This window comes from Tyto alba, unplaced genomic scaffold (genome assembly GCF_018691265.1).
Source record: "Tyto alba isolate M040663 unplaced genomic scaffold, T.alba_DEE_v4.0 Super-Scaffold_20, whole genome shotgun sequence".
NCBI classification, from domain to species: Eukaryota; Metazoa; Chordata; class Aves; order Strigiformes; family Tytonidae; genus Tyto; species Tyto alba.
In genome coordinates this window covers 7,355,880-7,377,745 of record NW_024881283.1, presented here as the reverse complement: position 1 = coordinate 7,377,745, position 21,866 = coordinate 7,355,880, and the positions used below count along the sequence as shown (strand labels likewise).

The 21,866-nt window shown below is 54.0% G+C and overlaps 1 protein-coding gene across 6 annotated transcripts; it reads left to right on the top strand.

The window, feature by feature from the left end:
- The first annotated feature begins 233 nt into the window (after nt 1–233).
- On the top strand, nt 234–18,301 carry LDLRAP1 (low density lipoprotein receptor adaptor protein 1). 6 transcript variants are annotated; one of them, XR_006165433.1, is made up of 10 exons: nt 234–390; nt 3,037–3,179; nt 4,750–4,862; nt 7,597–7,711; nt 10,531–10,603; nt 11,044–11,127; nt 12,502–12,629; nt 14,113–14,147; nt 15,313–15,924; nt 16,218–16,301. XR_006165433.1 is itself a non-coding variant. In XM_042793717.1 (9 exons), exons 1-9 carry the CDS (start codon nt 306–308, stop codon nt 16,360–16,362), a joined length of 924 nt encoding a protein of 307 aa, XP_042649651.1. In that variant the 5' UTR covers nt 234–305; the 3' UTR covers nt 16,363–18,301. The 6 variants fall into 6 exon arrangements, 3 of the variants coding, with proteins under 3 accessions (XP_042649651.1, XP_042649654.1, XP_042649652.1); XR_006165432.1 differs by having other exon boundaries at nt 12,499–12,629; XR_006165434.1 differs by lacking the exon at nt 234–390 and adding an exon at nt 2,087–2,907 and having other exon boundaries at nt 12,499–12,629.
- The last annotated feature ends 3,565 nt before the right edge of the window (nt 18,302–21,866 follow it).

The following is a 21,866-nucleotide window of genomic DNA, read 5'->3' as shown; positions in this document are numbered from 1 at the left end:
TTCCGGGCACCCCCAGATCTCGGCCGAGTCTCGGGGTTCCCGCAGCGCTCTGGGGTCTTTAGGGGGAGCCGGTCCCCCCGCAGCACACACAGAAAGACAGACGGACGGACGGACACCCGCGCAGCCCCTGGGACATCCCCCCCCCCCCCCGTCGGAACTCCGCAGGGAGCGGGGGGGGCGGGGTTTAGCTGACGTCACGGAGCCTGGATTTGCATACGGGCTCCGCCCCCGGACGCGGTCAGCGCTGGCGCCGCAGGAAAGTTTGGGGGGCCGGGAGCGGGGCCGGGGCCGGGGCCGGGGCCGGGATGGACGCGCTGAAGTCGGCGGGTCGCGCCCTGCTGCGGAGCCCCAGCGTCCACAAACCCTCCTGGGCCGGCGGCCGACACAAGAGTGAGACCCGCCGCCCCGCTTCCCCCCCCCCCCCCCCCCTCCGCCCGCCCTTACCCCCCTGCACCCCCTTGTCCTACAACACCCCCCTCCCCCTTTCTCCCTTCCCGGCTTTATCCCGCTTCTCACCTCCTGCACCCGCTTTTCTCCCTCCTTGAGCTTCCTCTTCCTCCCTCCTTCCCGCTCTCCCCGCCTTTTTTGCGTGCCCCCCTTGTATCCCCTTTCTACTTTACTCCTTTCCCATGCACCCCCTTTTTGCCCCCACCACTTTGCGCCCCCCCCTCACTTTCCCCCTGCGCCCCTTCCCCCATGCAGCAGTGGGGTAGGGTGGGTGGGGGACCGTCCCCGTCCCGCAGTGGGTGGGTGCGTGGGTGGGGGGGCTGTCCCCGTCCCCCAGCCTGGGACAAGAGCTGGAGCCCGGCAGGTGGTTTCTGGCCTCGTCCCACTACTGGCTCTTGTCACACAATCGATGGCCCCTGGGCAAGTGGCCACTTGGCCCCTGCCGGGCGTCATCCCGCTGCTCCCGGGGAAGGGGGGACCAGCCCGGCTGACCCCGCGGAGCCCCCCAGCATTGCAGCGGGCAGGCGGAGGGAGCCTTGCCCTGCCTGCACCCCTTGCCACCCGCAAGCAAGATCAAACTTTTTGATTTTACTAATCTGATGAGATTGACCCGGCATCATTGCACCTCGCCAGGATTAAGGGCCAGCGGCTGGCTGGAGGGCGGGTTTGGGGGGGTGGGGGGGGCTCTGCGGCCGATGTGGGGTGCTGCCCCAACGTGGCCTCGTGGGACGTGCCCGGCAGAGAGGCCCCTCGAGACGCAGCAGCCCTGAGCCTGCGGTGGGGGGGGGGGGGAACCTTGCGACCTGCCCCCCGTGCCCTTCGCTGGGCTGGGGGGGGGGCATCGCCCTCACCCCCGGGACGGACCCACCGTGGGCCTGGGCGCAGTCCTGGGCGTCGAGGGGCGAGGTGGTGGCGAGCGGTGCTGAGCAGGATGCGTGGAGGAACGTCTGTCTGTCTGCTGTGGGTGCTTCTTCCTTTCTGAAAGCACTTCGGTGGCTGCGCTTAAACCACCCCTGTTTCCATCCCAGGCCAGCACGAGCTGGGGGTGCCCGGGGCCTCGCTGCAGCCGGCATCATCCCAGGCAGCGTGGGGTGCCCGGAGGGTCCCCGTCCTCGGTACGGGGCCGGTGCCTGGCTAGAGATGCAGGGAGCGTGGGGCCAGCAGCTGCCTGGCCATCACATTCAAACCACCCTCCACCCCAGCACGTCACCGGGCTTCAGCTCACTTTGGCTTTTGAAAAATCCAGGCTTTTCTCTGGCACCCACAGTTTCTAGCTGGGACACGCATGCAGCATCCCTCCCCTGCCCCGTCCTTGGTTTTTCCTTTCCCTCTCCAGGTTTGGGACCTGTGTGTCGGGTGCGGAGCCCCTGCCCTCCTGCAAACCTTTTTCTCCCCATGGGACCGCTCCCACCCGGCTTCCGTGACTTCGATTTTATCCAGGGCCAGGCTGGCTGGGGTGGCTCGCTGCTTGGCACCCATGCCGGGTGCAGGGAGTGGTGCTGGGGTTTACAGCTTATCTCCCATCTCGCCTTCGCAGGGAGGCTGAGTCACTGGCGGTTACCCCAGGGGCACGTCAGTCCCTCCCGGTGCTGCAGGTTTGCAGGGAGCTGCAAAGTTTGGCCCTGATGCTTGGAGGAGGCTGAGGACGAGGCAGTGAAGCCTTCAGGGACATGTTTCGTCTGCGGCGAGCAGTCTCCTCTCTGGGAGCCTCATCGTTCCCCAGGGCTGCGGTTTGTTGCCTCCTGCTCAAAGCAAGACCCTGCTTAGACGCAAGAGCTGCAGATCCTGGGTTGCCAGCTCTGTGTTTGGAAATTGGCTCCTGTGGTGCAATTTCAGGCTTAGAAATACCCACCTGACTTTCAGTTTGGTCCCAAATTTATCTCTGTATTTAAGACCCTCCTTCCCACCGCCCCAGCACATCAGGGAAGGGCCTGGCAGCCTCTTTGGTGATTTCCAGGGGAGAGCAGAGACCTCTCCATGGTTTCACCCGTGGGATGGGCTCCTCAGGGCTGTTGGTGACGGATTTAGCAAGATGCAGCACATCACCTGGATCCCTGCAGGTGTGTGTGGGCTTAGCTAGCGGCAAATCCCGTCTTAGCCCCAGTGGGTAGGTGCTGGTTAGCACAGGGTGAGGTTATTGCCGTGCGTGGGGCGGCACCGAGCCCTCCCCTGCGCCTGGCTGGGGCTGATGCTCAGGATCCCCTTGGCTGTGGGGCACTCAGTTAAACTGAGGAGCTGATGGCTGTTAAAGGGTTGCTGCTACTTGCTGTGACTTGCGGAAAAAATTTGCGGGGGGATTGTTTGTGGTGCCTTGGAGAGGGACAGAGGCTGATGATGATGCCCCTGGTGTGAACGCCTCGCGGTCGCTGCGTGGCTGAAGGGTGCTGTCATCTCCTCTGACAGCCGGATCACTGCCCCATCTCCTTCCCCCCAGCACCTTGTGAAAGCCGTGGCAGCACTGTGAGTTCCCAGCTGCTTGGGCATGGGAGTAGCTAAACCAACACCCTGCTCATACCTACACCCTGCCTCAGGGCTTGACGGGGGTATCCTCGTGCATTTGGGAATCCAAGAGCCTCTTTGTCTCTCTAGAGCTCCCGGAGAACTGGACCGATACACGTGAGACGCTGCTGGAGGGGATGCTCTTCAGCCTCAAGTACATGGGCATGACGCTGGTGGAGCAGCCCAAGGGAGAGGAGCTCTCCGCGGCCGCCGTCAAAAGGATCGTCGCCACCGTGAGTGTCCGTGCTGGAGCAGAGCCCTGCTTCCTGCTGCTCAAACAAGCCTGTCACTGGGGAGAGTTTCCAAAGCGGCAGGTCTTGGAGGCAGTGCTGTCCGTCTGCAGGCTGGGGGGTGGCAGGATTGCAGCTCCAGCCCTTCCAGGGCTGAGCAGGCGTCTGGTGGTGTAGGTAGAAATGCAGACAGCGGCACTGGGAAGCCCTTGGGGCCACGGATGGGGCAGGCTGTGGGAAGTTGGTGTTATGTGTCTGAGCTCTGGCTCCTCTTGATAAGCTTGGGTGACCCTTGGTGGGGAAGAAGCCTCTGACCTGGTGAAATCAGCCTTCCCCAGGCTGTAAAGGCAGCGACGGTGTTTTGAGCGCGGCCAGCGCGTGACCAGGAGCTGGCATGCAGTTCTGGGTTTTCCTTCTCAGAATCTGGAGGGTTAAAGAGGAGAAGGGAGAAGGACAGCTTGTTCTGATTCCCAGCCAATACAGCTGCCATCCTGCTGTAACCCCTGATGCAAGAGGGACCAATTTTCAGCCATCTTCTAACACCAAGCCTCCCTGGAGCCCCTGCTCACCTGCCTCCAAGTAAAATTAACGCTTCTTTAAGCCCTTATAAAACTGAATGAGGCAAAGACCCAATCGTACAGTTAACCATCGTAAAACTCAATGGGGTGGCGAACTGTGCTGGATAATGACGGCTCCTTTCCTGGCATGTGCTGAGCTGGACGGGAGGGAAGCGCTCGCATGAAACGGGAGCTGCTGGCAGAGCCCTTCGTGTCTGTTCTGATCAACTGAGAATGGAGCCTCTAAAGAAAAGCCCCAGGGCGGAGGCCAGCCTTGGAGGGGCAGGCCCGACCGCCAGCCCGTCTGGACATGGCTCAAGTGAGGTCCCCAGGGAGCAGGGCTGAGGATCCAGGCCTGCAGTCTGTAACTAGCTAGCTGTGTACTTATATTTTTTTGGAGAGAAGCTGGGTATAGAGCTGAATGTAACCTGAAGGCTGGAAACATGAGACTAGGAAACAAGAGAAAGTGGCACTTAAAAGTCTAGTTACTTTTTAAGCCGGCGTCCTGACCTTGGCGCAGGGGATGCTTTCCTGCTCGAGTGGGGTTTGGCAGCACAGTTTGTGGGAGCCCACGTCCTGCGGGACCATCCTGCTCCCAGCACAGCTCCCTCCTTCGTGCTGGGGTCCCCCACTGCTCCGGAGCTGGCCTGAAAGACAAAACTCCCCAGGGTTTCACCAAGCGCTCGCGGGGCTCGGCCAGGGCAGCGGTGGCTTTGTGCGGATGCTCGCGGGGAAATCCTCGTGGAGGGGCTGGGCTGGAAGTGTCTCTGCACAGTGTGGGGTGGAGGGTGTGTGTCCTTGTCTCGTTAATGCCAGCAAAAATCAGTGCTTCAGGGAAGGAAAAGTTTTAATGAGTGCCTTATCACATCTGATAGGGAATCCAGTCTCCAGTACTAACGAGCACTAATAATATGCCTATTAGGTACTGAGTATCTAGAGTCTGCTCTGCTCACGTACCTTTGGATGTATCAGTGTCAAAAGCCTGTAACTTTCCCCTTCCTCTTTTCCTTCCAAAGGCAAAAGCAAGTGGAAAGAAACTGCAGAAAGTGACTCTGAAAGTCTCACCCAGAGGGATCGTGTTAAACGACAGCGGAACGAACGAGCTGATCGAGAACGTCTCCATATACAGGTGGGTTACGGGATGCACCTCAGTGGGGGTGTGCCCCGAGGCTCCTCGTCTGCTCCCGTCCCCACCCAGGCTGAGCTGAAACCTCGCTGGCCGCCACGGCTTGATGGAAAGCAAAGGTGGGGGAAGGTGGGTGGTTGCTAAATTTAAGGTGAACTTACATCTGGTGCAATAAGTGTCCAGCCGGGGATAAGGAAAGATGTAACAAGCCTGGGTGTGTCATCTGCACGGATTGCAGATCCACAGCCAAGCACTCCATGGCCACGCGTGGCTTTACCGCCTGGTTTTGGCAATAGAAACGCCAAAGCATCCGGGGTGATGGCACGAGTAGAGTACGGAGGGTGGTCAGAGCATCTCTGAGCGGGCGAGGACGCGAGCACCGGGGCCGGGGCTGCCCTCCCCTCGCTGGCTGCTCTGCACCTCTGCCACGTTTAAATAGCTCTGAGGAAGAGCAGGGCTGGGACAGCTCTTGAGACCCGGTACCAGCATGGGGAGGGTGAGGATGGGTTATCCCATACCCGCTCCTCTGGCTTTGACGAGTATTTCTTCCAAAGAGGCCGGAGGTAGGGGCAGGCCTGGTGGAACAGAGCTCAGCTCAGATCTGGCCCTTTCCATCTCCTCCATCCCTTCTCCCTCTACATCCCCCACACTCCGCTTTTGTCCTTCACCTGCTGCTCTGTCCTCTTTTGCTAAACATGGGACAGGGAGCACTGGGTTGGGGCACTCTCTCTAACCAGACTACTAACCCACTTGTTTTTCTCTGGATTAAACTAAGCAGTCACATACAGCCACCGGGGCTGAGCCCCAGCCCTCCCCAGGAGATAAACCTGCTGCTAAAGAGCAGAGCTGGGCGAAGCGGCCACGTCAAGATCGGGATCACTGCGCTGGTGTAAAAGCAGGCAGAACCGTGGGGCCGGGGCTTTTAAATGCTGCCTTAACTTCTCCCCAGATGCTTTAACAGCAGTCGATAAAGCTGTTCTTCCCGGTCACTGCTCATGTACCAGCATCCCCTCAGTTCCGTTGCCTGAAGTCAGCACATCCTAACCAGGCTGTTGATGGGGGGACTGGTGCTGCTCCCCGGTGATGCTGGCGCTGTGGGGGTCACGGCAAAAGCTGGGGTCTGGGCGTGTTCCACCGGTGGCGGTCCCAGCGTTTCCTCTAACACCTCTGCCGCCTTCTCTTCAGCTTTTCTAATCACCGGGGTGCTGCCGGCTCTGAGCTCTCGCCCCGGATCATGTGCTGGGGCAGGACAGGGTGGCTGCGGCTAAAACGTGGCCACTGTCACCAGACAGGCCGCTGCCAGAGGCCTCGGTCGTAAAACTGTCTCGCTTCAGGGGTGGGTGTGAGTTATCCTTTCCCTGGAAATTAACGGCCATCGAATATTGAGCAGAGTGCTGGGGGTTGCTGGAAGGGCCACGTGCCTGCGCAGACGACCTCCTGTGGCTTTGTCACGATTACTAAAAGAGTGGCCATGCAGTTTCGGGAAAAATGGGAGAAAGGAGTGAACTTCCAAGTGCCTCTTTAGTCCAGATCACAGCTCAGCTCTGGAAAACAGAACACAGGCCGTTGAACCGAGGCATCCTCACGCACGACAAGAAGCTCATGCAGTGTAAATAAATTTTGAATGTGGCTTTTTTCAAGTCGCAGCATTTGCTGGGAACTGGGACCTTCTGGTCCCCTCCCTGCAACCTCCCTGGGGCGGTGAGAGCAGGAGCTGAAGGGGCAATATGGGGCCATGGGAAAACTTTCACCAAAGTGTCCTGCTTTTTCCTTGGGTTTTCTCTTTCCTTAACACCCATTTGATCTGTCGCCTGCCCAGAGAAGAGGCTTTGCTCGCTGCTGATGCCTGCTGCCTTGCACTAAACCTCGGGGGCCGCTCGGGACTGTGCTCGCTGGCTTCAGACGAGATGCTCAGTCCTGCAGCTCCTGGCATGGACGGACCCGTGGGAGACGGTGGTGGCTGATGCTGAGGCTCCTGCTGCCCTGCAGAAGGGAGCTGAGCCCTCGGTCACAGCCTGGGCTCCCCGCACAGGTCAGCCTGTTGCTCTCCCAGAGCTTTATTTGGCATTTCAGGGTCAGCCCTGCCCTGCCCAGGGGCTGGGAGGGACACGGCGGTGCTGGGGCTGCTCTGCTGAGGAGGCTGAGCCTCCTTCCCCAAGTGCTCAGGGCTCTCGGAGCATCCTGTGCATCTGCTACTGCGGTTCTCGGAGCCTGAATTTCAGCCTTTGCAACAGCTTTTCTTGGGCACCCCTGCATCAATTTCTTTCCCTGGTTCGAGCCTCAAGATTAAATCGTAAGCTGAGAACAGTCCTCTCTCCTTGCAAGTTTATCCTCCAAGGAAAATCTTCCGAGTGTCTCTTCTGAAGGCAGAGCATTTGTCAGGCATAGTCCCAGGCTGGCACACCGCAGAGTCTTTACCTTCTCTAACCTGTCCTTTCCCGCAAGGTGAAACATTTTCTCTTCTCTCCTGCCTCTGTGTGTGATGCATGTGGTTCATGCCGTGGCTGCGGGAGTTGCTCTGGGTTTCTTTTATGCTCAGGCCAGCGGCCTCGACTCCTCTGCTTTGGGAAGGAGCTGCAGTGAAGCCTCGTAACGCTCCTGTGCTCCCTCTGCCTCCCCTGCTTGGCCCCGGAGCTGGAAGCCCTGGGGTAGGCGCTTGCTGGCAGGTCAGAGGAGGGGTTGGTTGATCTCCCGTGTGCGCAGTGCCCCGGACAAGACGTTTCATTCTGTCTTTCAGGATATCCTACTGCACGGCAGACAAGATCCACGATAAAGTGTTTGCCTACATTGCCCAGAACCAGCTCAATGAGAACCTGGAGTGCCATGCCTTCCTCTGTACCAAACGGAAAATGGTCAGTCCAGAGGAAGAAATGGGGATGTGGCTGTAGGAGGAGGAAGCAGAGAGGGGCTGTGCCGGTGAGATAACGGCTCTGCCCCTAATTAGAGCAAGGCGGGGGCCCTGCCCCAGCAAACGGCTGCGGGAGAGCACCCACCCTCCTGCTGCCCTCACCGCCTGCCCACAGGCACGTCGCTCTCGAGCGGGCGTAACTCGGGGCTGGATCCAGCCCATCGTGTTGGCGCAGGTAAAACCCTTTCAGCCCCAAGGTCTGGGGCAGGGGTGAGAGGAACTGGCCCTTGCACCGGCACCTCGAACCCCGCTGCCGTGCCGCGGTCCCGGCTGCTGGGACTCTGCCCTGCTCAGCATCCACTTCCCCGGGCTGCCGGAGCCGGTCTGAGCCCAGCGTGTGGTGAGGCTTTTTGGCAGGCGGGGGGGTCTCCGGGGAGGCTGGCAGCGAGGTGCCCGGGGGTGGCCTCGTTGATGGGAGGCATTTAGCCAGCGGTTCTGGGCTCGCCGCCCTGGCTTCCTTCCACTTCTTGCCATTGAAGCTCCTTGTCCAATTTTTAGCGGCGTCTTTGCAGATTGAGGTCACGTCCTCCCCACGGGAGCTGCACAGGAGACCCTGCTACGTGCCGGGGATGGAGCTGGGAGCAGAGGCCTGCGTATAGAAAACGGGCTCTGGCTCTTGCTTTGAACCCGCTCGTGGGATTTTTTTTTTTTTTTTCCTGCCGATTCAGTGCATCAGGATGGGCAGGGACCCAGCACTGATGAGCTGGCAAGGGAGAGAAAAGGGTCCCTGGGCACCGGCTGCAGCTGGGGCAAGGAGAGCCCTGGGGGGTCTCTCCAGTGAAGCCAAAGCTGGGGCTGAGCCCCCTCCCCACAGCAGGAAGGGGCTTTAGGGGAGAGGGGCAGGTCGGATCCCTCTGCCCCCAGAAATCCTTCCCCTGGTACCTGCTGCAGGGCCTGAGCGGAGAACAGGATCTCCTGAATCCACAGGGAAACAAACCTCCCGAGAGCCATTCCCACCTGGCGCGTCCCAGCGCGGCGATTCCTGGGTCCTTACGGGCATTCTTGTGCCCGGAGTGCGGCCACCGCAGCTCTGTTAATATTCTGTGCTTTGCCTGACTCCTCTGGTTTTTTATTTTTTTATCCCGGGGACAGAATAATGGAAGCTACAAGTTGTCTCTCCTTTCTGCAGCATGCACTCTCATCCTTGCACGGCGAAGATAAGCCTCACTCTGCAAATTAAAATTTAAATCTCTCTAGTGCTAAAGGAATTATCTCAGTGGTACATCAGCTCAGTGCGTCTCCCTCCAAATAAAGTTCTCCAAGGCCTTTTGTGGCAAAAACTAGAAATTTATTTTTTTTCCTTGTCTACAGAATGCATGAATGTCATGCTGGTAAGGTGATGCCCTGCTCCCAGACTGTCCCTGCCCCAGGGCAGGGTCCCTGAATGTACGCACAGCTACCAGTCATGGACATATAATTACTCTGTATTTTTAGTTCATGGGTAATTCTCAACGGTAGCTGGGTCTATTAAACTTGATTCAGATGTGACAGCTTAAATTGTAAACAGCTGTGAGGAGTTTCATACTTAATTACCATATTTAAGTTTTTGCCATAAAGCGTTTGCACTTCCATCAAAGATGTAAATAGCTCCGACATTCAAATGAGCTCTCCTGCTTTGCGAGGCTTAATTGGCACTGATAGGTTTGCTGGGTGTCCTCGTTCCTCCTGCACAGGAGCGCCCGGCTTTTGGGGGACGCCCGTGCTCTGTTCGTGCTCCCCCCACCTCTCCATCCTCCGAGCTACCAGGGGCTGCGGTTACGGACCCAGATCTGGGTTTGTTTAGTTTGCAACTTCATAAAACAAACGTGCGCCTCAAGGCTCCTGCAGCGCGCCAGCCTTGCAGAGTGTTACTCGTTATCTCCTTGCACTTAAACTGCTCGTGAGCTCTGCCTTCTCCTAATGAAACTGGCATTTATGTCACTATTTATACATCTCCAGCAACTCAGGCTATTTAAGGTGGTGGATTTTTTTAATGCTGTTCCAGCTCATGGCTTGGGGAGGAATGGAGGGACTGAAGGGGAAGGTGTCCCTGCCCTGGCTGTTGGTCTAAGCAAGACCCCAGCTTAGCTCGGGGGAGCCAGGGGAGCACCCTGGGGTCTCTCTTGTCCTGCCTCTAAGATTTCTCCCCGATGGAGAGAGCTGCAAATTTGTGGCGTTTTACCCTGTTGCTCCCAGAGCGTCCCTGTGCGCGCGGTTGTGCCGGGGAGGGATGGATCGCAGCTCTGCGCGTCCCTCCCCAGCACCGGCCTGGTCCAGGGCCCGGCCCGGGGGGGCTGATTCCCTTTGAGACGTTGGTTATTCTGGTGGGTGATGCTCTGTGGTGGGTGCAGTGCAGCTGGGCCCTGGAGCAGGAGCCACGTCCCTCGGGTTGAAGCAAGGATGAGCCCGGGGCTGTGCAGCACTTGCATCGATTGGGTCATGCTTCGGTGTGGGGGTGCAGGAAGAATTGCACGCGCCCCGCGGTCCGGAGCAGCTCTCCTCTCCCCATCCATCAGCACAACGCCTGGGGCAGCCATGTCCCTGCCTCCTCCGTCTTCCCATTACACTTAAAGACGTGTCTACAACAAGCTGCGTGTCCTACACCGAGCAAGCCTCTGCTTCCATCAATATTTGATTACCTCTCCCCAGCCAGACGGGGAGCGTGCGGAGCGGAGGACTGGCTGGATCCAGGTTAACACGAATCTGCAAAGCAAAACCTCCAAATGATTTAAATCTACATGAGGACCTGCTGATTAACATGCTGCCTCACTGCTGTCTTTTCAGGCGCAAGCGGTCACCCTCACCGTAGCCCAGGCCTTCAAAATCGCATTTGAGTTCTGGCAAGCGGCTAAGGAAGGTGAGGTTTTTTTTTTTTTTCTTGCTCTTCATGTGAAAGTTCAAGGGATGACTTTTGGCTTTTTCCAGCTTTCCAGTGCCTCTTCCCCTTGCCTTCCAAATTTCCAGGCTGCTGTTAAGGTTGGTCCAAACTCTGGTGTGATTTAAACCATCTTCCAGGTTTCTCTTGACAGCCTTGTAAATCCAGCCAAATTTTGGCTGTGCTCCTTTCTTGCAGGCAGGGTGTGGAGGACTTGGTGCTTGTCTGTGATACCTCAGAGCCCTGCTGCTGTCGGGATTCTTGCTTTCACCTTTCACGAGATGATAAAGATTACCCAGAGCCTGGGCTGCTGTGGACAGAGGAGACCTGGTGGTCTGTCCTAGCTGTCCCCCTGTCCCTCCTCCCTAAAAGCTTGCAGGGAAGTTCTCTGCAAGCAGTGACGGGGTCTCCGTTTTTTGCAGAGAAGGAGAAGCGGGAAAGGTCCATCTTGGAAGGTGAAGGAACAAGCAGCCCAAGCTCAGAAGCCCCTGCCCACCCTGACACACGTAAGTCACCAACAGCAGAGTTTTGCTTCAGGCTCAGGGATGGGGAACAGCCAGAGGTCTGCAGGGTTTTCCCTGAACAGGGCAGGCTCCTGGGAGGGCTGTGAAGACCAGTGAGGAGCAAACAATTTTGTTGTAGTGGAGATGTTGCCCTCAGCAGAGCACTTGGGACGCGGTGGCCTCCTCCCAACTTCTTCCATCTCTCCCTTAAATATCTCGTGCAGCCCCTCACACACAGCTGCTGCCACCCCAAATCTGCTTACTTCTACCCCAGGCAAATTGGCTGATGAGTTTAGCATGCTGCCCCACATCCTCAGTTTAATTTGGGATTTGTTTTGGACCTGAAACACTTGCCATCCCATCGGCTGAAGGAGATGGACATCCAGGTGCCACTCTGCCTCCAGCTCCTCTAAGGAAGGAGACGTGTGTGAAAATAAAACAATTAAATAATAAACCCCCTTGTAGTTCAGTGCCTGGCCATGGGTCTTCTCCTGCCTCTGAAACACAGGATGCATAGCCAGGGAGAAGTGGGACAAAAGGCTAATCTCTCTGCCATGCTGGCCATGGAGATAAGAGGATTTGGCACAGAGGAAAATAGCATTAAATTGGGCTTCCTTCCAGGCTGCCACGTCTCGTTTGTTCAAGCAAAGGCCCAGGACTGGAGGAATCTGTCACAGATGGTGGCACATGGGGATAAGTGAGGCCTGGGGCTGCCACAGGTGTAGGAATGGGCTCGGGCATCTGCCTGGGGGATGCTCCGCAGCTGGGGCACTTCTGCATCTGCCCTTACTGCAGGGTGATGGGGAGGATTCAAGGCTTCCCTGAAACAACCCAGCCTGCGGTGTACCGGCAGCTCCCAAGCCATAAACTGTTCTCCAGCCAATGCAGGATTTGCCCTTGGTCCTGTAAAATGATGAGGTGTCATTGTAAGGTGCTGAATCGATGCCGTGGGCTGAGCTGAGGATATCGCCCAGGATCTGTTCCCACCCTGGGGTTGGGATGTCCTGGGGTGGGATGTGCCAGCTTTGCCCGGGGCTGATCCTGACTCATCCTGAACACAAACGGGGACCCGGGAGTCTCCCCGGATGGCTGCTGGAGGGACGAGCCAGCCCATCCTCCCCTGCATCCCTGTCAAGAGGGTCTTGGGTGCCTGACCTGAGCATCATGAATTATTCAGGCTGAAACCACAGCCCCTGCTGGGGTGAAAGCAACTCCTCCACGCTGAAATTTGGGGCCATCCTGAAGGAATTTGATGCAATCCTTTGATTATTCCCCTCTTCATGGGAAGAGATTACTGCCAAAAGGCTTGGTTTGGTTTCGTGTAATCTCTGTTTTCCCCTCCCCTGCCTCATTCCCTCTCCGCTCTGTCCACAGCAGCAGCCACGGGGAACTTGCTGGATTTAGAAGATCCTGCCAAATCACCCCTGAGCAGCAGCACAGACTCCCCACACTTAGATAACAGCATGTTTGGGCCCAGCTCCTCTGTAAATAACAACGTGGTGTGGGTAAGTGCGCGCCGGCGGCACCGCAGCATCTGCCGAGCCGGGGGGGTGCGATGCCACCTCCATTTCGTGTCCTCCAGCTCCCATCACAGGCCTTTTTCTTGGAGAAACCAGGAGCTCTGGGGTGGCTGAGCCATTCAGGCAGGGTTTGAGAGATGCTGAGCAAGCTGGGTTTTGGTGTCCTACTCGAAATGATTGATTAGCGTTCGAGTACCTACTGCCCTTTTTAGGCTCTGTAAATAAAAATGAGATTGCAAAGCACTCTGAGAAACGCCGCTGTCAGATAATTGAATATTACTTATTCTTGAGCAGCATTTCTCAGTGGTTTGTCACTTAATTGAGAGACCACCTAACTGCTCTGTTCAGGGGAAAAAATCATTATGTTGATGGCTTTTGTTTACCATTCACTAAAGCCAGGTTATATTTATGTTCGTTATTACTGTTATTTTTCCCTTGTTCTTGTTTGCGGCTGTATCTGGCTTCTATGAGCATGGGTGGCTTCTCTGAAATGTCCTCAGTCATCTGGCTTAATTGTTTCATGGACTAATAGAAAAATAACAACTCAGCCCACGTGCCTGGGTGTGCATCCCTCAGGGAGCCTCTTCCACACCCAAGTGCTCCATCACTGACCGGGCTGGGGCTGATCTTTGAAGCTCCACTTGACCTGGGACCTTGTCCCCACCAACCCCACCACAATTTTTGGAGAACTGAATGATAAAGGCCTTTGCCTGGAGCCTGTTTCTCGAGTCTTCTGGGTCTGAGCCTGAGGCTTTTCAGGTTAAACCTGAAGATCAACTCTAAGTCATATTGAATCCTGGAGGCTTATCATGGTCTCCAATCCCTCCCTTCTTGCAGAGTTTTAATACTTTACATATTACATTAAGTCTGTAAGTTCATCACATGATTTTGGGAATAGTCAAGTCCATCTGTAGCAAAGCTCTTGCACGTAGCCCGTCTTCCTATACGGGAAACCTTTCTCCACCAAGCTACTCAAATGCTTTTCCTGGGAAACCTTAAGAGCAGATCAGAGATGAAGGATCACAGAGCTGCTTTCAAGCAGCGCAGGTCCCTCCTGGGCTGGTGCAGAGTTGCTTTCTGGGTTCCTGATCCAGAAGAGCCCCGAGGGATGTCTGGAGCATCTTGTGGAGCTCTGTCTGTGTCCCTCCTCTTGGCAGGTGCCCGCAGCATGTGCCAGTCACCTGCCTTGGCTGTGGGGGGGGAGCGTGGCATCCCCGACCCTGAGATCTGCTCTGGGGAAGCCTGGACCACCTGGAGCTGTGCCTGTTACCCTGGGGCTTGTGCAGAGAGTGAGATAAAACCTCCCAGAGGAGACAGATTTCCGAGAGGATTGTTGCTTTAGGCACTCGGAAGTCAATACATACATATTTTTTGTCTGCTGTGCTCAAGTGCAGAGCCAGATCTCTAAATACGCTTTTGTGTGTTCTCTTAGCAACTACTTCTCTCTCTTTTTATCTCTTTAACAAAGGAAATGGATGATGGTCTCGACGAGGCATTTTCAAGGTAATTCTAATAACTCCCTTTACAAGTTCATGCCACCAGGGACCAGCCCGAGAGACTTGACTAGTGACTGGCTTTTAATAATGCTTCTGATCTAATCAGCCACTGTGATCTGACCTAGGCAGCTGCCCCATCAGTGCCTCAGCTGTTAATTGAAAGATAGGCTTTGAGGCTGGCTGATAAGCCAAATATTTTGACAACCTTTTAAGGACGGAGAGAGGCTGTATGTGATAGGGAATTTAATTCCCCAAGCAGTTGGTGTGTCCTCTCCCGCTTGCCAGGGTGGTTTGAGTCTCCCTGTTGCCAGCTCCCATGCTAGCTGTGGTGATGCTGGTCCCAGGTTCTGACAGAGGGGACTTTGTCCTTCCTCGCCTCTCCGTGAGGTTTGGACTAACCCTGGGACTTCGTTCCTGTCTGTCCCCAAACCAGCAGCAACTGCTGAGGGAGCCTCCCTGCTCCTTGTTGCAGCGTGGTTGCATCAGGGTGACTCTGATGCACCAGTCTGGAATCCAGACGCCTGAGCACATTCAGAGCTTGTGGCTGTAGCTTCATGTGTTTCAGTTCGCTTTCCAATCCAAATTCAGAGCTTCCCTGCACATGCATGCTGAGCGATCCAGCAATGTTAAACAAATCCGTTTTTTTTCAGGTGAGTTTTCCTGCCTGTCCCCGTGCAGGCTGGCCCCTGCGGGGTGATGGGGATGCTTTAGTTTACGGGGGTCCCATCCTCCAGATCAGTGCATGAAGCCACCCAGCCACTGTTTGGGCAGCGGGAGCCGTGGGGACCCCAGTTTGGGCAAAGAGCGGCCCTGGGTGCAGATGCTACAGGCAACAGAGATCTGCCCGACCTCCTCCTCCTCTTCCTCCTCCTCCTCCTCCTCCAGCTGGGAGGTGCTGAGGGAGGGTGTTGGGCAGTGGCAGGGCTGAGCACAGTGCCGTCACCTCCCTGAGAGCCGCTCGCCTCTGCCGGGCTTTGCAGCAGTGCAAAAAAATTGCTCAGCCCTAAGGAAACAGACCTTTGTGTCTTGTTTGGCACTCAGGAACAATTTACAGCTTCTGCTTGCACGGTAGCTGTGTCCCAAGTTGTGTTTGATAAAGGGGCTGCTTGAATTTATGTCTTAATGTCGTCTATTTTCCTCACCTCTGTTCCTTGCCCTACTCAATTAAGCAGATATTGTTGGTTGCGGCCTTTTGTTTTGCATTGCTGGATGCCGAGTTGTCACATCACCCTTGGCCTTCTGGTGACTCAGTATTTGGACTGCTCACCCTCCGAGGCAGATGCTTCTGAAAGTGTTCCTGCCACATCATCATCATCGCTGGACATTTTTCTTCTTTATTAAAAAAATGTGTGTGGCTAGTTTAATCTGAGGCTTATTCGACACCATGCCTCCCCTGGATGAAACACCAAATATTTGAGTTAACCTTTGGCCCTGGAGGAATTGATGCTGCAGTGTTACATTTTCACAGAGGTATTTAATAACGCAACAGCAAACCGAGGCTTGTTAGGTTTTGTGAAACATCGGGGATGTGCTGAGATGAAGACCTCTCAAAGCCGATCCTGTGGGCTGTTAAACATCACCTGAATCCTGCCGTGTCTTAACCCAAAGAGTTAAATGCTTGGGCCAGGGAGTGTGGCGGGCAGCGAGCTACAGCACTCGCTGCGTGTCCAGACACACCACCATGAAAATTGAGTCATTGCAATGAGGCTGCTCCTTGGGTCAGCAGAGCCTTTACAGCTGAGATAAGATCCCAGCTAACGATGCACCCGCCAGCAATAGCTCAGGTGAGGGGAACGGCACCGTTCTGCCAGACCATTAATATACGGGATGTCCAGACTACAAATTCCCTGGATGCCCGTAGGGGAAGCGTTAGGATAAACCAGCAGCAAAGCTGCAACAGACTTGAGAGAGCTGCAAATGTTATGTGCCAGCTCTCCCCTCACTGAGTTATTTCATTCCGTTGGAGGATTTTGAAATGTAGAACTGCAGCTAGGGTCGGCATTACGGATGCATCAAGCATCCAGGCTATAAACTGCATGGATTTGTGTTCTTACTTTCTGTTTTTCTCTCCTCTTAGACTGGCTCAGTCGAGAACAAACCCTCACGTCCTCGACACGGGACTGACGGCTCAAGACATCCAGAGTGCAGAAACACTCTCACCTGTAGACTGGAACAAAATAGATTCCAACACAGGCGAGAAAGATGATCTGTTCATGTTTTGAGGTCAAATGCATCTAAGAGCTGACAAGAGAATAACCACTAAAAGTCTATGGAGTGAATCATGCTGTTCCGGGTGCTGTACACAAGGGACTCTTCTGAGGGCTCTTCACCAAGTCAGATGATGTTACAGCACAGTTTAGACCAAAGCTTTAGAAATCTAATGCAGATTTTTGTACCTTGCTTTTATCTAAACCATGGGATGCTCTTGAACATATTTATTCCTAGCTGTTACAGTTTACATATATTATTGGAAAGTGTGTAGAGCATCTACAGTATTATGTGGCAATATACCGTGGAAGAACCTTCAGCAGTGCCTGTTCCTCTCTGAAAACAGACTATGCAACACCAAAGTCTCTCTGTATATACTTTTCTAGACAAAGGTCTGCAGATGCAAATGCAATTGCAAGCACAACTGTTACTAATCCACTGTTTCTTGAACAACACATCACCTGCCTAGGCAGAGGGAAGGAGATTTGCAGCAGCTGCTAACAGTGTTAAAATCAAAGAGGTAGCAGAGATCTTGCTTTTGTTGTGAATGTCTGTGATACTCTCACAGTTGTCAATCACCCCGTGTGTTCTGGCTGTTTCTTTGCCAGTTTTGTATGGGAATTGACACTCTTTTACCCAAAGACTCTATGAAGTTTTGCACTTTAAAACTTGAACTGAAAGCAATGGTCCGAATTGTCAAGGTAAGCAGTGCCTGTAACTTCTCTTCAGAAGCTAGTTACCCCCAAAAAATACCCCAACCCCACAATGCTGCAGGTCTGTTTCAAAACTGACTACTCACATGTACCGTTTTGGGTGCAACTCGAAATACTAAAGCTCCGTTGCACTGTTGGCTTTAAAAGCAAAACCACCAGGGAGTAACAATTTGTTTTGCTAAAGCGTGTTGAAAGTTGCAGGTTGGGTGAACCCAGTAGCAATAGATCTGTGTTCTTAGCTCTGCTAAGTGGATTTGGCTGTGCATGCCTTTTTACTGTCTCAAAACCATTTGGTTGTTGCTCACTCAATAGACTCAAATGGAATTGGATTAGGCAAGACCAATACCTGGATGTTCAATTAGCGAGAGGTGCCCCTTCCAGCAGAACTCCGATCCTCTTCCCCCCCGACAGCCGCCTCTCCCGTGAGGCTTGGGAAGCTGTCTTCATCTGCTCCTGGAATTGAAAATAAGTAATGGAGGTATAAAGCTTATGCTAATTAAAAGATTAAGTTTAATGATCCTAAATAGTCACACTGACAGTTTGCAGTGTTTGTGGCCTTACGTGAAGTATACTAATCTGTTTTATAGATTTGTAACTTGGTTTTGAAACACTAATTCATTCCCCAGATAGCTCTTTATAACTCTCTTAAAACTGCTTGCAGGAAAAAAAAAAAATAAAACCCCCTTTGTCAGCTGTAAGAATTTATTAGGAAACAGCTGAGTGACTCTAACTTAGATTTGATTTTTTTTTTTTCCCCCTAAGTGTGATTGTGATAAGGTATTGAGGACTTGTGAAGCTGACTCATCATGTCTCTTAATAAAATGTGTGCTCTGTTTATCCTGCAAAATTGTGTTCAAAGCATTTTTATATCTTGAAACTACTGTGCCCATGACTTACTTGATCTTTTGCATAGCATCAGTCTCTCGCGATTGAAGGAATTATTCAAAGTTTGTCCATGCTACAGAGGCACATGATAGAGACATGAACCTATTGCGTAAGCGATGCCAGAACTGCGCAGAAGTGGTTGTAGCAAGCGCCTTGTCCCAGCCCCGTGGAGTGGTGAGAGTGGACTGTGAGGATTTCCCTGTACACTGATCTTTCTCCTTTTCTAGAGACTCTAGGAGCATATACTGAAGTGCACAATACTATATATGTATGTATATAGTTTTTTAAGAAAACCTTATGCTGTAAAGAGTATCTGAACTGAGGAAAAATAAAAGTTCTACCATTTTTTTTGGAGTCTCTGTGCTGGGTGACTTTGTTTTTCCATGGTTCTTTTAATGTGTAGGAGCCGTTGTATTTTTAACTGGTTGAATTCTCTGTCTCTCTTGATGCGTAGCAGTAAGCGATGGTAAACATCCCCGGGAGGTTTCAGTCTGTCAGGAGGCTGTTTCCAGGGCCACCCGGGCGGGAAGGCGGCTGTGGTTAGACACCAGTCCATGGTGCTGCCTCCAGGAAACGCTTACGGGGCTGGATGCGGCCACGAGTAGATCTGTCTGTCGAGTAGATCTGTCTGTCGCTGGATTGGCCTCCAGGTAAGGGTGTGACGATGGATGAGAAGAGGGATGTTGGTGTTTCGGGCTCATCTGCAGATAAAGGTGGTGCTGGTAACATCAAAAAACAAAATCTCTTAATTGATAGAGTTTTTGAGTCGCTGTGTAAAGTGCTTCTCCCTTGAGGGGAGTTTAATTTGTACAGCTGCCTTTTAAATAAAAACAGCCCAGAGAGCTCAGCCTCCTCCTGCAATTCCTGCCTTTGCTGGCTGTGAGCTTGGAGCAACTGGGCTCCCACAGCTACTGGCTAGTCGTCCAGGAAGCACGCAGAGAAATTAATTTGAGGATGCTGACAAATAGATCTAACCTGTGTGTACCACCATGCTCCCTTTGGGGTATCAGGGCAGGGCTGTGGGCAGAGCAAAGGGGCTTTGCAGAGACGTCTCTGTTCCCACCGTCTTAGACTAACCAACAACAACAACAAAAAAAATTCAATGAAACTTCATTTTTCTGTTTAAATTGCCTGTTCCAGTGTGAGGAGATGTCCCAGATTATGAGTACTGAGTACCAGCAGCCTGCGCCTTCATGCATAACTGATGGCGATGCCGAGGAACAAATTGATCTTTCAGTTTTGATGTGACCTTTTTTTAAGTACCAGTTAAGAAACTTTCAGCATCGGTTTCCTTCACCTGCGATGGCTGCATGCTAAGGAGGGAGGGAGGAAGGGGCTCGGTGTGGTGAGATGCAGCTTTCCCACGAAGAGGCAGCGGGGGAGCCGCTGGCTCCGCTCACCCCAGACCCGCGTTGCTCCGGGGGGGACGTGGAGGGACTTTGCTGCCCGTTTTCCTCCCTTGGAGCAGCCGCAGCAGCAGAGGTGGTGGTGTGGGCTGTGGGTGTGCTGTGAAATGCCGGTCTGTCACCCTGCATTGGCACGGGGTGTATATAGGATGTAACGACTCCATCCATCCTACGGATGGTAGCCAGCGTGGGCGAGGAAGCTAACTCAGAGCCTGTCTTCAATCTCCCTCCCAAAATCACCTTCTAAAGAAACAAAACCTGCAGCTAGTGCAAGCCACGTGGTTCTGAGCTAATTTCTTTAACTGCTGGTGCTGTAACTCATTAAATTCATTTAATGCATCCCCCAAAAGTGTGACAACAAACCCAGCTTGTCGCTGCCAAGCTACAGGCTGGGTTTACATGTAGATGTGAAGTTTATCAAGCGTTGCCGTTTCCTCTCTATTTGACGAGAGCTCTCGAGCGATGGTCAGTTGTGTTACGTGAGGCAAGGCCAAACGCAGCTCCGAGGTTACAAACCAGCTGAGTCAGGGAAGCGCTGAGCTGTTATGGACAACAGCATGCAATGCAGCAGGTACTGAGCTCTGAACTTCCTTCCTTTCTCCCTTGGAGCACCCAGAGAGTTTGTAAATCCATGCCAAGCTTGAGCGAGAGCTGTAGGGCTGTCGTTACCCAGATCATTCTTTTTTAAAGTACAAATAAAGAGAGCAACATTTCATCTGAACACCTGAATGCTGTATTATGTTTTTTATAGCCAGCCCCAGGGTGCCGGGAGCTGTGGGCTGCTCTGCCAGGCTTTCTGTTCTCTGAAGCAAGCAGAAATAACTGTCCTCGTGGAAAAACACAAATGCGTTTTGGCTTGGGATGGAGGGGGGACTGGGTGGGAATGGAGGGGGGGGTGTTGGGTGAGCGCTGCTCTTCTCCGCTCTAACGTGCCAGCGTTGCGTGACGGCTGTCTGCAACAGCAACAGCAAACTGCCAAACCCCGGTGAGATTCGTCTCTGTCGAAGCCAAGTGGAGCTGAACCAGAAAAAACGCCGGGCCAAGGCGATGTTTGCTGGAAGCCTCGCCGCCAGCCTTGCCGGGACCCGGGGCAGGGGCTTGCTCAAGAGGAGTTTGCCACGGGTCAGCAAACAGCGCTGAAAGGGTATTTTGCAAGTGTCTCTGCCTCTGCTTTTGAACCTCTTCCAGAGTTTGCAGCACTTAATGGCAGGAGACGCTATTGCAGCGTTAGCCCAGAGCGGTGATGCAGCGTTAGCAAATGGCTTTTGTCAAAGTTTCCATCGCAGGGAGCTGCGGAGCCGTGTGCTGACGCAGCCACCCTCGGCCCGCACGAACAACGAGGGGTACAGAGTTACTCTGCCAACTCCCTTCTGTGCCTGAAAGTACTTCCTTCTGAAAAATTCTGTAATTACAGTGCCAAAAATCCACAAACTTGTCAAAAAGTTAACTTGTTTATGCCACCCCCTTCAGAGGAAATCCTGCTGACCCTCTAGTTCACCTGGGGCCTCGATTCATCAAGCTGGTGTTAACTTGGCATGGATGGTGCCCGTGTTGTGCCCCAGCTCTCTTGCAAAATAAAATCTCCTGGAGCAACTCCTTCTGTGGAGGCAGCATGAGCCCCATCAGGCGTCTGGAGCCAAGCGAGATGCAACGTGGGCTTGGGAAGACCCCGAAGATTTCCCCCATCCGCAGCACGGGGGGGACCTGGGAGCCCACACCAGGACCAGAAGCTGATGAAATTACCCGGCACAAACGAGACACGAGCGAGCGGGGCCTCTGCTGCCAGCCCTCAGCTTGAAAGTCCTTTTAGCAGCAAGGCGGCATCTGACTGCGAGCAATTTATCAGGAGTGAGTGGATACTGCTTATGACAGAGGGAGTCTTAATATTGCATTACTTCATTTATTTAGCACCTCTCCTCTAATGCCCAGGAGAAGGATAATGGGAAAGAGTGTTGTGGGTTGCTGGGGGTTGGTTGTTATTTTTCTTCCCTGCTAAAAGCAAACATCTCCAGCTGGTCCTTGGCTCAGAGAAGAAATATTGGCTTTACAAAAAGAAGGGATGTCGAGTCGTTAAAAGCCGCAGGAAGACGAAGTCTTCTGAGATGGGAGTGGAAATGGGGCCAGAGAGCTGAAGCCAGAAAGCAGATAGAGGAAGCACAGGAAGATTGGAGTTGTGCAGCGAGTGTGCAGGGAGAAGGTAATTAGTGACCAAGTGCTGGCTAATTTGCTGCTACCGGCCTCTCACACTAGCCACACGCTTCTTCCCTTTTTCGCTGGGCTCTGATCTTCATCAGCAACGATCGCTTCTGGTTGCCAGCTCCGCAGCAGCTCCCAGCGAGGCGGCTCTCTTGGCTGGCAGAGCCAAAGGGACCCTCTGCTCTGCCCGGAAAGCGGATTAGCACTCTGCAATCGGGGCCACGTGCAGCCGTCAGCCGGTGCTGGCCTGCGGCCCGGCGCCTCAGCGCAGGGAGCTGGAGCCCGGGGCTCTCCATCTCACCCAGCACCCGGCTGGCA

Bases quoted from the DNA above. Each gene is read 5' to 3' on its own strand.
- LDLRAP1 (XM_042793717.1), top strand. From the start codon at position 306: ATGGACGCGCTGAAGTCGGCGGGTCGCGCCCTGCTGCGGAGCCCCAGC. The intron at 391-3,036 runs GTGAGACCCGCC...TTGTCTCTCTAG, and splicing joins GGCCGGCGGCCGACACAAGA to AGCTCCCGGAGAACTGGACC. The intron at 11,128-12,498 runs GTAAGTCACCAA...CTCTGTCCACAG, and splicing joins CCCTGCCCACCCTGACACAC to CAGCAGCCACGGGGAACTTG.